This window comes from Sminthopsis crassicaudata, chromosome X (assembly GCF_048593235.1).
Source record: "Sminthopsis crassicaudata isolate SCR6 chromosome X, ASM4859323v1, whole genome shotgun sequence".
Lineage (NCBI taxonomy): Eukaryota > Metazoa > Chordata > Mammalia > Dasyuromorphia > Dasyuridae > Sminthopsis > Sminthopsis crassicaudata.
In genome coordinates this window covers 59504885-59520492 of record NC_133623.1, presented here as the reverse complement: position 1 = coordinate 59520492, position 15608 = coordinate 59504885, and the positions used below count along the sequence as shown (strand labels likewise).

The 15608-nt window shown below is 39.5% G+C and overlaps 1 protein-coding gene across 1 annotated transcript in view; it reads right to left on the bottom strand.

Moving 5' to 3' along the window:
• Window positions 1-15608, bottom strand: part of LOC141549038 (uncharacterized) — a 48913-nt gene that overhangs the window by 17350 nt on the left and 15955 nt on the right. Inside the window, exons 20-34 of the mRNA XM_074278387.1 lie at window positions 15360-15437; window positions 14564-14635; window positions 13765-13836; window positions 12924-12995; window positions 12123-12194; window positions 11291-11362; window positions 10448-10522; window positions 9607-9678; window positions 4936-5016; window positions 4093-4164; window positions 3297-3374; window positions 2486-2557; window positions 1816-1887; window positions 977-1048; window positions 162-233 (exon numbers count right to left, since the gene is read on the bottom strand). Coding sequence (XP_074134488.1) covers window positions 162-233; window positions 977-1048; window positions 1816-1887; window positions 2486-2557; window positions 3297-3374; window positions 4093-4164; window positions 4936-5016; window positions 9607-9678; window positions 10448-10522; window positions 11291-11362; window positions 12123-12194; window positions 12924-12995; window positions 13765-13836; window positions 14564-14635; window positions 15360-15437 — 1104 coding nt within the window. The remainder of the gene's footprint in view (window positions 1-161; window positions 234-976; window positions 1049-1815; window positions 1888-2485; window positions 2558-3296; window positions 3375-4092; window positions 4165-4935; window positions 5017-9606; window positions 9679-10447; window positions 10523-11290; window positions 11363-12122; window positions 12195-12923; window positions 12996-13764; window positions 13837-14563; window positions 14636-15359; window positions 15438-15608) is intronic.

The following is a 15608-nucleotide window of genomic DNA, read 5'->3' as shown; positions in this document are numbered from 1 at the left end:
TTGGATGGCCTGAGGCTCAATATTCACCTATTCTAAGAGCGTCCAAACCAGAAATCCCACCCCTAACTTCCTATGCCACTTTTAAATTCTTCTTAATCTATGTCCTTGCCCTTGATGGCTTACAATTGATCCTTCTGTACATAATATCCCTCCTCACTCACCTATGGATGGGTAACGATACTGGTCCCATAAAATCCCATGTTCATTCCTTGATTTCCAAAGCATCAAAGGACCTGCACTCGGGAAAAAGAGGACCAAGTAAGATAGGAGCTTAGCCAGAATACTACATTGGGGTACAGAGGATAGATACATATTAAATACTAAGACAAGGTGGGGGTGCTTAATAATGGTATGATGCTTGAAAATTCCCTTGCCTCTCTTTTTTTCAGTTTCCCCATTTGTAAAGAAAATTGGATGGGAGAACACGATCACAAAGTTTCCCTTTCCCTTTAAACTTCTAAGCCTAGCTTTAAAAGAGAAGGCATAGGTCTGAGGCATAAGCTGCCTTGATTGGGATGGGAGAGTATTGAGGACCACATTCTAGGGTTATCAGGGACTACCAGGCCAGAAGTCTATTGCTCCCATGACAAAATTAAACGGTCATCCTGTGTCCCCCATATCTGACTAGTGCCCAGAATAGTGGTAATGGTTCCCCTCTAAGTATCCAATATTATTCTCAGTGATGATGGAGGGCACTGTCTCACATTTGGGTATTTTTTCAAAACCCAAATAGTATAAAAGGTCTTTTCCTGAAGACCTGCCACTTAGAATAAATTCTGTTTTCTTACATTATGGACTGTCTGAGGATCCACATTCACTTAGTATATGTGGGTCCCAACCCAGAAAATCCACCCCTTCCTTCCTCTATCACACTACAATTCTCCTTTACCTCTCTACTTATCCTTGATTGATAGCTTTTCTGGAATAGTTTGAATACCTATTGACCTATCAATACATAATATTCCTTTTAACCTACCGGCTGTTGGGTAAGTGTATTTTTTCTTTGCTCTTCTGTAATATTCTCCTGAAGGCCCAGGTGATGTTTGTCCTTCATTTGGGAAAGAAAAGGACCAAGTAATATAGCAGCTTAGCCAGACTATTATATAGCGTTATGGTAAACAGACCCATGCTAAATCTTAAGAAGCACCATGGATGTTCATTATGGATTTGATCCTTGCAAAGTCCCTTACCCCTCTTGGTCTCGGTTTCACCATTTGTTAAATATATGGGTTGGAGCAGAGGACCTGAAAAGTAGCCTTTAGCTTCAAATCTATAAACCTATCTTGAATAGAATGGGTTTATGCGAGAGTCACAAACTGTCTGGATTGCCATTGGAGGGTGTAAAGTAGTTTGGGGTGGAAAGGATTATGTTCCAGAGTTTCCATGGATTACCAATCCAGAAGTCCATTGCTCCTGAGACAAAATGAAGAGGTCTATTGAGGTCCCCTAGTTCTGATTGGTCACCAAAGTGGTAAAACATCCCTTCTAATTAGCCAGTAGTATTCTCAGTGTTGATGGAGGGCAATATCTCAGATTTTAGTATTTTTTCAACACCAAAACAGCACTAAGGAAAGTTATCATTGTTATCCTAAAATCCTGTCACTTAAGCTAAATGCTGCTACGTTATGCTTTGGCCTGGCTGACACTCAATGTCACCTATTTTAAGAGGGATCATACCCATGTATCCTACCTCTTACTTTCTATGGCACTCCCCCATTCTCTTTAAGGTATGTCTGTGTCCTTGATTGCTATACATCCTGGAATGGTTTAACTAACCATCAAAACTCCAATACAAAATAATATCTTCTTACATACCTATTGATGGATACGAATACTTGTCCCATGAAATTCCATGTACATCTCTTGATGTCCAAGATGTGCAAGGAGCTGCACTCGGGAAAAGATGAGGAACAATTAAGATAGATGCTTAGCCAGAATACTACATTGGGGTACATATTATAGACATAGATTAATCATGAAGAACTGGCTGGGATGCTCAATAATGGCACGATCCTTGAAAATTCCCTTACCTCTCTTGTTCTTAGTTTTCCCATTCTAAAAAAAAAATGGCTGGAAGAACAGGACCTCAAAGGTTCCCTTTACCTTTTACCTTTAAATTTATAAGACTAGGTCTCTAGAAAAGTGGTAATGGTAAGCCCTCTATGTAGCCAGTAGTATTCTCAGTGATGATGAAGGGCAGTATCTCACATTTTGGTATTTTTTTCAAAACCCAAAAAATATTAAGGAAAGTCATTTTCTTCTGAAGTCGTGCCACTTGGACTAAATACTGGTACATTATAATATAGACTGACTGAAGCTCAACATTCACCTAGGATATAGGGTACCTACCAGAATTCCCGCCCCTTCCTTCCTATGCCTCCCCACAATTCTCCTTAATCTCTGTCCTTATCCTTGATTGCTAGCCATCTTGGAATTACTGAATTAGCTATTGACCCACCAACACATCATACACCTACTCTCTTACCAATGGGTGAATAAGCATCGTTTCTCCCTGAATTTACATTTTGTATCCCTGAATTCCAACGTGATGTTGTTCCTGCAGTTGGGTAAAGAAAAGGGCCAAGTAAGATAATAGCTCAGGTAGTCTATTACCTTGCATTACAGTTTATAGACGCACACTAAACACATACATTAAGAGTATGATGCTTGAAAACTCCCTACTTCTCTTGGTCTCAGTTTCCCCGTTTGTTAAAAAAATGGGTTGGAGCAGAGGAACTGAAAAGTACCCTTTAGATTTAAATCTGTAAACATACCTTCAAAGGAGAGAACATATGCATGAGGCACAAAGTGCCTGGTTTGGGATGGAGGGTGTTATGTGGATTGGGGCATGAAGGGCTCTATTCCAGGGTAACCATGGACTACCATTCAAGAAATCCATTGCTCCCATGACATAATTAAAAGGTCATCCTGGTTTCTCTAGATCTGATTGGTCCCAGGATAAGTGCCAGAGCTTTCCTTCTAATTAGTACTCAGTGATGATGAAGGGCAGTATCTCAGATTTCTGTATTTTTTCACCACCACACCAGTACTAATGAAAGTTACCATTGTTATCTTGAGGTCTGCCACTTGGGCTAAATGCTGCTACATTATACTTTGGACTGTCTGGTATTCAATATTCACCTATTCTAAGAAGGTTCCTTCCCAGGCATCCCTCCTTCCTTCCTATACCAGTCCCCACTTCTCCTTAATCTATATCCTTGTGCTTGATTGCTAGCCATACTGGAATAGTGTAACTAGCTATTGATCTTTCCACATATAATATCCTCCTTACTTACCTATAGATGGGTAAGAATACTGGTCCCATGACATTCGTTGTACACTTCTTGACTTCCAAGGAGTTAAAGGACCTGCATCTGGGGAAAGAATAGGAACAATGCTTAGCCAGAATACCTCAATGTAGGGGTATGGAGAAGAGATACACATTAAACACTAAGATCTGGCTGTGATGCTGAACAACAGTATGATCCTTGCAAATTCCCTTACCTCTCTTATTGGAAAACAGACCTCAAAGGTTCCCTTTACCTTTAAACTTGAAAGTCTAGCTTTAAAATGGAGAGCATGTATCTGAGGCACAAATTACCTTGGTTGTGATGGGAGAATTTGAGTGCAGAGGAATAGGAAGGAAAACATTCTCGGGTTACCATGGACTACCAGGTCAGAAGTCCATTGCTCCCATGACAAAATTAAGAGGTCATCCTAGATCCCGTAAATCTGCCTAGTCCCTAGAATAGTGGTAATGGTTCCCCTTTAAGTATCCAGTAATATTCTCAGTGATGATGGAGGGCAATGTCTCACATTTTGGTACTTTTTCAAAACCCAAATTGTATTAAGGAAAGTCATCTTCTCCTGAAGTCCTACCACTTGAAATAAATACTGCTACCTTAACTTATGGACTTCCTGGAGATCAACATTTACCTACTATATGTGGGTCTCTACCCAGAAATCTCACCCCTGCCTTCCTATACTACACCTCGATTCTCCTTCATATCTCTACTTATCCTTGATTGCTAGCCATCTTCAAATAGTTTAAAAATATTGATCCAGCAATACATAATATTTCTTTTAACCTACCTGCACTTGGGTAAGCAAATTTTTTCTTCGATTTTCTGTAGTATTCTCCTGTGGGTGCAGGTGATGTTGACCCTTCAGTCAAGGAAAGAAAAAGACAAAGTGATCTAACAGTCTAGTCAAATTATTATATTGTATTACAGTGCACGGACCCATAATAAAACCTAAGTTGTGCCTTGGATGTTCATTAAGGGTATGATCCTTGCAAATTCCCTTACTCCTTTTGTTCTGAGATTCACCATTTGGCAAATATATGGGTTGGAGCAGAGGACCTGAAAAGTAGCCTTTAGCTTCAAATCTCTAAATTTACCTTCAAGAGAGTGGGCTTGTGCTTGAGTCACAAGCAGCTTGGATTGGGATGGGAGGATGCAGAATGGATTGGGGTGGGAAGAACTACGTTCCAGAGTTAACACGAACTACCAATCCAGAAGTCCACTGCTCCCGTGACTAAATTAAGAGGTTAGCCTAGGTCTCCAAGTATGGATTGGTTGCCAGGAAAGCAGTAAAACTTCCCTTCTAACTAGCCAGTAGTATTCTCAGTGAGGATGGAGGACAGTATATCACATTTTGGTATATTTGCAACAACAAAACAGTAATAAGGAAAATGATCATTGTTATCCTGAAGTCCTGTCACTTGAGCTAAATCCTGTTCCATTATACTATGGACTGCCTGAGGCTCAATATCTACCTATTCTAAAAGGGGTCATACCCAGATGTCCCACCCCTTCCTTCCTATACCACTCCCCAATTTTCTTTATGGTATGTCCTGGTCCTTATTTGCTATCCATCCTGGAATTGTCTGACTAGTTTTTGAATCTCCCATACATAATATACGTCCTTTCTTACTTATCGATGGATAAGATGCGTAAGTATAGTTGTTCCATGAAATTCCATGTACATCCTGTGATGTTCCAGGCATCCAATGATCTGTACTCAGGAAAAAAAGTACCAAAGTAAGATAGCAGCTTAGCCAGAATAGTACATTGAGGTACAGATTGTACATACAGATTAATCACTTAAACTGGCTGGGATGTTCAATAATGTTATGATTGTTGAAATTTTCTTCACTTTTCTTGTTCTCAGTTTTCCCATTAAGAAAACAACAACAACAACAACAACAACAACAACAACAACAACAACAAAAACCAAACAAAACTGGTGGGATAACAGGACCTCAAAGGTCTGTTCCCATGACAAAATTAAGAGGTCATCCTGGATCCCCTAGATCTGACTAGTATCTAGAAAAGTGATAATGATTCCCCTCTATGTAGCCAGTAGTATTCTCAGTGATGATGGTGATCAGTATCTCACATTTAATATTTTTTAAAAATCCAAAAAGAACAAAGGAAAATCATGTCCTGAAGTTCTGCCATGTAGAGAACCCTCATGAATCTAGAAACATCAATAAGTGGGATATTCCCCTCCTCCTGTTTAATCAAGGGTGCGGTTAAGTTTTAAATTATGAGAAAACATAATTTCCTGGCACAGTTACTGGGGCATTGGGAATTTTACATAAGATTGAGTCCTTAGAAACTAACATGTTTCAGAGAGTTAGATTATAGAAAAGAGAACAATGCCTTTCATAATAGCATATGGTTTTAAGATATATAAGCAACATGATTTCTCTTAATAAATGGTTCTATTGAATCATCAGTAACCCCATCTGTAGAGGACCAAACTCTGGAGAAGTATACTTGAAACAAGGTGTTCACTCAGTCTGATTGATGAGATGATGGTTCTCTAGTTCACATATATACTTAGTGCTTAACATGGTGATGTCATGGTTCTCTAGTTCACACATGCTCAGTATGCTGTAATGGTGTAATTACAATAAGGTATATAAAGGCTAAGAAGGACTGGAAGAGAGACATTCTATTTTTGACCAGCCTTGTGGTGGCTCTCCTGCCTCCCACACTAAGATCAAGGCTGGGCCAGAAAAAAGAATCTAGACTTTAGTCTTTTTTTTTTTTTTCCCTCTGAGGCTGGGGTTAAGTGACTTGCCCAGGGTCACACAGCTAGGAAGTGTTAAGTGTCTGAGACCAGATTTGAACTCGGGTCCTCCTGAATTCAGGGTTGGTGCTCTATCCACTGCGCCACCTAGCTGCCCCTCTAGACTCTATTCTTGACCATTCTCATGGTGTCTATCCTGCTGAGACCAAGGCCCTTCCCAAGGACCTCCAGAAAGCTAGCCTGCATTATACCATCTCCTCATTTGCAACCATTGCTAACCCATTTGTGTTATGCTGCTCACAACAAATGGTATCCAATGTGGGTCCCTGATCCTATTGATTGCATCAAGCAGCCCTCAAGGGAAGCAAAGACCCGATGGGGAACTGGTAAGGAAGACAGTGTTCTAGCAGTTGATACCCCCTGGTAGTTGAAAGACAAAGGGCTTAAATTAAGGTAAGGAGAAGGCTCCAGCAGAGCTGCTCACCAGTGTGGCTCATCTTTCATTTTTTGGAGCAAATAGAGATGTAAAACAATAAGAGGGCAAATAATGAAAGGATTGAAGAATGAAGGGAAATAGCTTAAACTTTGACAGTTAATCATGCTAAAAAGGTATGTAAGGGCTAAGAAAAATAAGAGCATTTTTACAGGATGTTCATAACAATGTGCCCTGGTTTCCCAGTGGCCCTCAAGATACTATCAGTGAAAAGGAAGGGGTCTGAGAAACCTTTATACAAAGTATGCAAAGAGAAAGGCCCCCAGGCAATCTCTTCTGATACCCTCTCTTTGTATAATGTTAGAAAAATTTGCTTATCAAAACCAGGAGGAAAAGGTAAGAATAGAACTGTGAAAGTCATTCTTCATAAACAAAAAGGTGGAAGAGAAGTCCCCTAAGAACAGACTTGCTAAAGCATTATATACCATTAATTATCTCACATTGAATAGTGTTCCACATTAAATAAGCTCCACAGTCAAGCTGGGAAGCTGACTTATCTTTTTCTTCACTATATCATTTTTCCTCAAACAAAGAGGAACAGAAAAGGTTAGAAAGAGAAAGGGGGCTGCCTCACCCTCCTGTCACAATATGTGCTGTGGAAGGATGTCAATGGCACATGGAGGGGCCCTGCTAAGGTAATAATTTGGGGTCAGTTTTCTTTGTATTTCCACAATTGAAGAAGATACATAGATGCTGGAAAGATGTAGCCACCCTGTCCAAACTGATCCAGAGCATGAACATAAAAGAAAAAAAGAAAAACAGAAAAGAAAAAAAAAAAGGGGGGGCTGACCACACTGCAAAGGGAATCGAGGGGCATAGTTCCTGCAACTGACTGTAGTGGTGGCACAACTTAAATTGGGAGAAGGAAAAACCCAAACCTTCTGGGGTATTCTATAAAGCCTAACTTGAGAGTAGTTGGATGGGGAGAAAACATTTCTGAAATTCTATTGTATGGCAATGGATCTCAATATTTAGTTAAGGAATTAATAAGCACGGAGGAGAATCAAGTAGTTCAATAATTAAGTTTAATTTTATTGGACTTCCTAAAGATCCTCCCCTATGTGTCACTACCAATGCAAGCTTTGACAGCTGTAGTCTGATACAACCTATTCATTTTCATTATAAATACAACCCTTTTCACAACTTTTGGCTAGTAGAAATGTTCCAATCCTCCAATTGCATAAAAAGGCTTTAAGTCTGTAGTATCACAAAGCATACAACATTTCCTCAGTCTAACAACCGTTGTTATGGGTATATTGGGACAGAACTGTGAAGCAACAACTCCCAATTGGGGAATCCATATATCACCCTGTTCAGATTGGGATTTATGGGACTCTGAAGAAGCTGATCCTTCTTTTCTGGACTGCAGAACAGAGCAGAGACTTTGTCACATAATTTGGAATCAGACCCTCCTAATCACCATGTGCATGGGTTGAATTGGTGGGGAAACAATCAAAAGGGAATGATCAGGTTTGGCACATTACCAATCGCTCCTATAGAGGGATGTTAGCAGAATAGAAATAAGAATGTATCCTATAATGCTACCATAAGGCATGTTTGGGGAATGGTTATGCTTTCATGTGGAGAGAAATTGGCCAAGTGATAATAACAAAGGTGGAAGGAGTTTATAATATTACTTGCAGGGAATGCAAGGTTTCTGAATACAAAGGAAGTAAGTTTAGTGCCAGTATTGTGTTTGTTATTATGAAGCCTTCATTTAATATGCTACCTATATGGAGTGATAATTGGTATCACGTTTGAGCAGACACTTCCTTGGAGAACAGTGAACATTTACTCAACTAAAGTAGAAAGAAAAGATGTATTTCATGTTGTTTCTGGTATAAGTACATTAATTTATCTTTTCACTTCATGCCTTGATTGTCTGTAACCACTGTTCAGAATCAAGTAGTTCAAGCTAATTATTTGCATGAACTTACTCTGAACATCTTGAAAAGGTTTGCTATACAGAATAAAATTAATAAGGAGTTTTATGAAGCTATAAATCAATTAAGGGAGGATGTCCTTGAAATAGGACAAGAAGTAGAAATATTGAGGATTAGAAAAAGATTAGTGTGTGATTACAGATTCACTAGTTTCTGTATGATTAATAAGGAATTCAATGAGTCAAGAGTGGGAATGAAATAAAATGAAAAATCACCTTAATGGATTATGAGGAAATTCAAATGTTATACTGGATACTGAAGATCTTCCAAAGATTGATGATATGTTAGGTAAAGAATCACATGAAAGTCTAGAACCTGACCAGACTGCCCAAACAATTGCTTCTTGGATTAATAGAGTACAAGGAACATTTGGTGCCATTGGGCAATTGTACTTCTAGCATTCACTTCAATTTTACTTATATGTATTTGAATTTGTGGACCTACTCTGGTAGGCTGTTTTCTGACCATAATTAAAAGGATTTTGGAGAAGATCTGCAGACAGGATCTCAGAATGCAAGACTTGAGAGCATTTCAATAAACAAAAAAAAGGGGGAGATGAAGAGAACTCCCAGGAAGCTAGAAACTTTAATAACTGGAATGTTCCCTTCCACCAAAGATTAATCAAGGGTGCATTTAAGCTTGAAATCATTCGAAAAACATAAGGTCCTGGCACAAGTACTTGAGTATTGTGAATTTTACATAAGATTGAGTCCCTAGAAACTAAAACAGCTTACTTCAGAGAGTTAGATCATAGAAAACAGAAACCAGGGTTGGTTATATAGCAATGCTTTCATAATAGCATAAAATTTTAAGATAAATAAGCAACATGATTTCTATCAATAAACAACTCTGTTGAATTATCAGCAACCCCATCTTCTCATTTTCAACTGCCACTAGCCCATTTGTGTTGTGCTGGTCACACAGCCTCTTAGACTAAATGCTGCTAAATTATACTATGGACTATCTAAGGCTCAACATTCACCTACTATACTATCCAGAATTCCCACCTCTTCCTTTCTATGCAACACCACAATTCTCCTTAATCTCTGTCCTTATCCTTGAATGCTAGCCATCTTGGAATAGTTTAATTTTCTATTGACCCACCAATACATCATACACCTTCTCTCTTACCTCTGCATGAGTAAGTATACTTTTTCCCAGAATTTACGTTTTGTGTTCCTGATTTCCAATATGACGTAGTATCTGCATTTGGGGAAAGAAAAGAACCAAGTAAGAAATAGCTTAGGCAGTCTATTACGTTATGTAACAATGTATAGACACAAGTTAATCCTAAAAACTGCCTGGGATGTTCATTAAGGATTTAGTGTTTGAAAATGCTATTACTTTTCTTGTTCTCAGTTTTCCCATTTGTTAAATATATGAGTTGCATCAGAGGACATGAAAAGGACCCTTTAGCTTAAAATTTGTAAAGCTACCTCCAGAAGAAAGTCTATATGCTTTAGGCACAAAGTGCCTGGGTTGGGATGGAGGGTGTTGACTGGATTGGGGTGTGAAGGACTAAATTCCAGGGTTTCCATGGACTACCATTCCAGAAGTCCATTGCTCCCACCACAAAATTAAAAGGTCATCCTGGGTCCTCTAGATCTGATTGGTCCCCAGATTAGTGGTAAAGCTTCCCTTCTAATTAGCCAGTAGTATTCTTAGTGATGATGGAGGGCAGTATCTCAGATTTTGGTAATTTTTCAATACCAAAGCAGTACTAAAGAAAGTTATAACTGTTATCCTGAAGTGCTGCCATTTAGGCAAAATGTTGCTACATTATACTTTGGACAGTCTAAGGTTCAATATTCACTTATTCTATGAAGGTTCCTTCCCAGACATCCAATCCCTTCTTTTCTATACTACTCTCTAATTCTCCTTAATCTATGCCCTTTTTTCTTGGTTGCTATTCATCCTGGAATGGTATGACTAGTCATAGATCAATCCATATATAATGTACCTCCTTCCTTACCGATGGATGGGTAACGATACTGGTCCCATGAAATTGCATGAACATTGTTTGACTTCCAAGGCATTAAAGGACCGCCTGCACTCAGGAGAGAAGACCAAGTAAGATAGATGCTTAACCACAATACTAAATTAGGGCACAGAGGATAGATTAAACACTAAGACTTGAATGAGATGCTCAATAAGAGTATGATCCTTGCAAATTCCCTGACCTCTCATGTTCTCAGTTTCTCCATTTGTAAAAAAAAAAAAAAAGTTGAGAGGGGAAACAGAACCTCAAAGGAGACCTTTGAGGGGACCTTAAATCTGTAAACCTAGATTTAAAAGAGAGGGCAAATGTATGAGGCACAAACTTCCTTGTTTGGGATTGAAGAATACAGAGTGGAGAGGAATGGGAAGGAAAATAATCCAGGGTTACCATGGACTACCAAACCAGAATTGTCATTGCATGGCAAAGTAAATAGGTCATCATTAGTCCCTGATATTTGCCTAGTTGCCAGAATACTGGTAATGGTTCCCCTCTAAGTATCCAGTAGTGCTCTCAGTGATGATGGAGGGTAGTGTCTCACATTTTGGTATTTTTTCAAAACCCACATAATATTAAGGAAAGTCATCTTCTCTTGAAGTCGTGCCACTTGAAATAAATGCTGCTACTTCGCATTATGGACTGCCTGAGGATCAACATTCACCTAGTATATGTGAGTTCCAACCCAGAAATCCTACCCCTTCCTTCCTATACCACACCACAGTTCTCCTTCATCTCTGTACTTATCTTTGAATGCTAGCCATGTTCAAATAGTTTAATTAGCTATCGACTCAACCATACATAATATTCCTTCTAACGTACCTGTACTTTGGTAAGAATATTTATTCTTGGGTTTTCTGTAATAATCTGTGGAGGGCCCAGGTGATGTTGACCCTTCATTTGGGGAAGGAAAAAGACCAAATGATGTAGCTGTTTAGCCAGACTATTATATTGTATTACAATGGACAGACCCCATACAAAACCCTAAGAAGAACCTTGCATGATCATTGAGGGTCTGATTCTTGCAAATTCCCTTACCCTCCTTGTTCTCAGTTTCACCATTTTCTTAATATATGGGTTGGAACAGGGGACCTGAAAAGAACCCTTTGGCTTCAAATCTGTAAACCTTCCTTCAAGAGAGTGAGCTTATGCTAGAGTCACAAACTGTCTGGATTGGGATAGGAGTGTGTAGAGTGGATTGGGGTAGGAGTTAACATAGACTACCAATCCAGAAGTGCATTGCTCCCATGACAATATGAAGAGGTCAATCTAGGTCCCCTAGTTCTGATTGGTCATCAGAAAAGAGGTAAAACTTCCCTTCGTATCAGCAAGTACTATTCTCAGTGAGGGTGGAGGGCAATATCTCACATTTTGGTATATTTTCAAAACCAAAACAGTACTAAGGAAAGTTATCATTGTTATCTTGAAGTCCTGTCACTTGAGATAAATGTTGCTGTTCTATTATACTTTGGACTACCTAAGGCTCAATATCCACCTATTCTAAGAGGGTTCATACCCATATATCCCAACCCTTCCTTCCTATTCCACTCCCCAGTTTTCTTTGTGGGATGTTCTTGTCCTTGATTATTATCCAACCTGGTTAAATGGTTAAACTAGCATTGACTTTTCCATACATAATATCCTCCTTACTTACCTGTGGATGGGTAAGAATACTGGTTCCATGAAAGTCCAGGAACATCCCTTGACTTCGAAGATGACCAAGGACCTGCACCCGGGGAAAGAAGAGGATCAAGTAGGATAGCAGTTTAGCCAGAATAGTACATTGGGGTACAAATTATAAATACAATTTAATCACTAAGAACTGGCTGGGATGCTCAATAAGGGCATGATCCTAGAAAATTCCCTCACCTCTCTTGTTCTCAGATTTCCCATTTGTTAAAAAAAAATGGGTAGGAGAACAGGACCTCAAAAGTCTTCTTTGCCTTTAAATCTGTAAGGCTAGCTTTCAAATGGAGGACATAGGTCTGAGGTACAAATTGCCTTGATTGGGATGGGAGAGTATTGAGTGGAGAGGAATGGGAAGGACAATATTCCAGGGTTACCATGGACTACCAAGGCCAGAAGTCCATTGGTCCCATGAAAAAAATTAAGAGGTTATCCTGGGTGCTCTATGTAGCCAGTAGTATTCTCAGTGATGATGAAGGATAATTTCTCACATTTTGGTAATTTTTCAAAATCCAAAATGTACTAAGGAAAGTCATCTTCTCTTGAAGTCATGCCATGTGTACTATAAGTTGCTACGCTACACTATGGACTGTCTGAGGTTCAAGATTCACCTATTACATGTGGGTACCCACCTAGAATTCCTGTCCTTTTCTTCCTATGCTCCACCACAATTCTCCTTAATCTCTGTCCTTAGCCTTGATTGCTAGCCATCTTGGAATAGTTTAATTTGCTATTAACTCACTAAAACATTATACACCTTTTCACTTACCTATACATGAGCAAGCATAATTTCCCCCTGAATTTATGTTTTGTGTCGCTGACTTCCAAGGTGATGTTGAACCTGCATTCGAGAAAGGAAAGGACCAAATAAGATCGTAGTCTATTACACTGATTATTATTAATATTACACTATTACATCGCTAGTCTATTACACTGATTTACACTGATGCCTGTTAACTCCAAGAACTTCCTGAGATATTCATTAAGGGTATGATGCTTGAAATCTTTCTTACCCTTCTTGTTCTCAGTTTCCCCATTTGTTAACTTATATGGGTTGGAGCAGAGGACCTGAAAAGGACTCTTTAGCTTAACATTTGTAAACCTAACTCTAAAAGAGAGTCTATATTCTTAAGGCACAAAGTGCCTGGGTTGGGATGAGGGTGTTGAGTGGATTGGGCTTTGAAGAACTACATTCCAGGGTTACCATGGACTATCTGGCCAGAAGTCCATTGCTCCCATGACAAAGGTTCCATAGTTCAGACTAGTCACCAGGAAAGTGGTAAAACTTCCCTTCTAACAACCCAGTAGCATTCTTGGTGATGGTGGAGGTAGTAGCTCACATTTTGGTATGATTTCAACACAAAAAAGGACTAAGGAAAGTTTTCATTGTTATCCTGAGGTCTGCCACTTGAGCTAAATGCTACTTTGGACTGCTCGAGACACAATATCCACCTAGTCAAAGAGGGTGCCCTCCCAGATATCTCACCCCTTCCTTCCTCTATCAGTCCCCAATTCTCCTTAATCTGTGTCCTTGTCCTTGATTGTTATCCACCCTGGAATGGTTTAACTTGCAATTAATCCTTCTGTACATAATATCCCTCCTTACTCACCTATGGATGGGTAACAAAACTTGTCCCATGCAAGTCCTTGTGAATTGTTTGATTTCCAAGGCATCAGAGCACCTGTACTCGGGGAAAGAAGAGAACCAATAAGACAGCAGTTTAGCTAGAATATTACATTGGGGTATAGAGCATAGATACGTATTAAACACGAATACCTGGCTGGGTAACTCATCAACAGTATGCGCCTTGCAAATTCCCTTTCCTTACTTGTTCTCTTTTTCCCCATTTGTAAAAAAATGGGTGAAAGAACAGGACCTCAAAGTTCTTTACCTTTCCATCTGTAAGCCTAGCTTTAAAAGAGAGGGCATGGGTTTGAGGCACAAACTGCCTTGGTTGGGATGGGAGAATATTGAATGGAGAGGAATAGGAAGAAAAATATTCCAGGGTTACCAGGGACCACCAGGCCAGGAGTCCATTGCTCCCATGACAAAACAAAAAAAATCATCCTGTGTCTCCTATATCTGCCTAGCCCCCAGAATAGTGCTAATGGTTCCTCTCTAATTATCCAATAGTATACTACAGTATTTTTTCAAAACCAAATAGTACTAAAGAAACTCATCTTTTCACAAAGTCCTGCCACTTGAAATAAATGGCACTACCTGACATTATGGACTACCTGAGAGTCAACATTCAGCTATATGAGTCCCTACCCAGGAATCCCACTGCTACCTTTCTATACCACACTACCGTTTTCCTTCATCGCAGTACTTGTCCTTGATTGCTAACCATCTTGGAATAGTTTAATTAGCTATTGATCCACCAATACATAACATTCCTTCTAACCTACCTGTAGTTTGGCAAGTGTATTTTGTCGTTGACTGTCTGCATTGTTCTCCTGAGGGCGCAGGTGATGTTGCCCCTTCAATTGGGGAAAGAAAAAAGACCAAGTGATGTAGCCATTTAGCCAGACTATTATATTGCATTACATGCACAGATCCATAATAAACCCTAAGAAGTGTCTTGGATGTTCATTAAGGGTAAGGATCCTTGCAAATTCCCTTATCCCTCTTATTCTCAATTTCACCATTTGGTAAATATATGGTTTGGAGCAGATATCCTGAAAATACCCTTTAGCTTCAAATCAGTAAACCTACGTTAAATAGAGTGGGCATATGCTTGTGTTACAAACTGTCTGGATTGGGATTGGAGGGTGTAGAGTAGTTTGGGGTGGGAAAGACTACATTCCACAGTTACCATGGACTACCAATCCAGAAGTCCATTGTTCACTTGACTGAAGAGGTCAATCTAGGTCCCCTAGTTCTGATTGGTGGCCAGGAAAGAGGTCAAACTTCCCCTGTATCTAGCCAGTAGTATTCTTAGTGAGGATGGAGGGCAGTATCTCAGATTTTCATGTATTTTCAACACCAAAACAGTACTAAAAAAGTTATGATTGTTATCCTGAAATCCTGTCACATGAGCTCAATATCCACCTATTCTAAAAGCCTTCAAATCCAGGTATCCAACCCCTTCCTTCCTATTTCCACTCCCCAGTTCTCCTTAATTTATGTCCTTGATTGCTATCCATCTTGGAATGGTTTTACTAGCCACTGAACCTTCTGTACATAATATCTCTCCTTATTTACCTATCAATGCAGAAGGATAGCTGTCCCATGCCATTTCATGGTCATCATTGGATGTCCAAGGTGTTGTAGGACTTGTGCCTGGGAAAAGAAGAAGACCAAGTAAGACAGCAGGTTAGCCAGGATACTATACAGGGGTACAGAGTATAAACACAGATCAATCACATAGATCTGTCTGGGATGCGCAATAACGGCATGATCCTTGAAAATTCCCTCACCTCTCTTGTCCTCAGAATTCCCATTTTTAAAAAA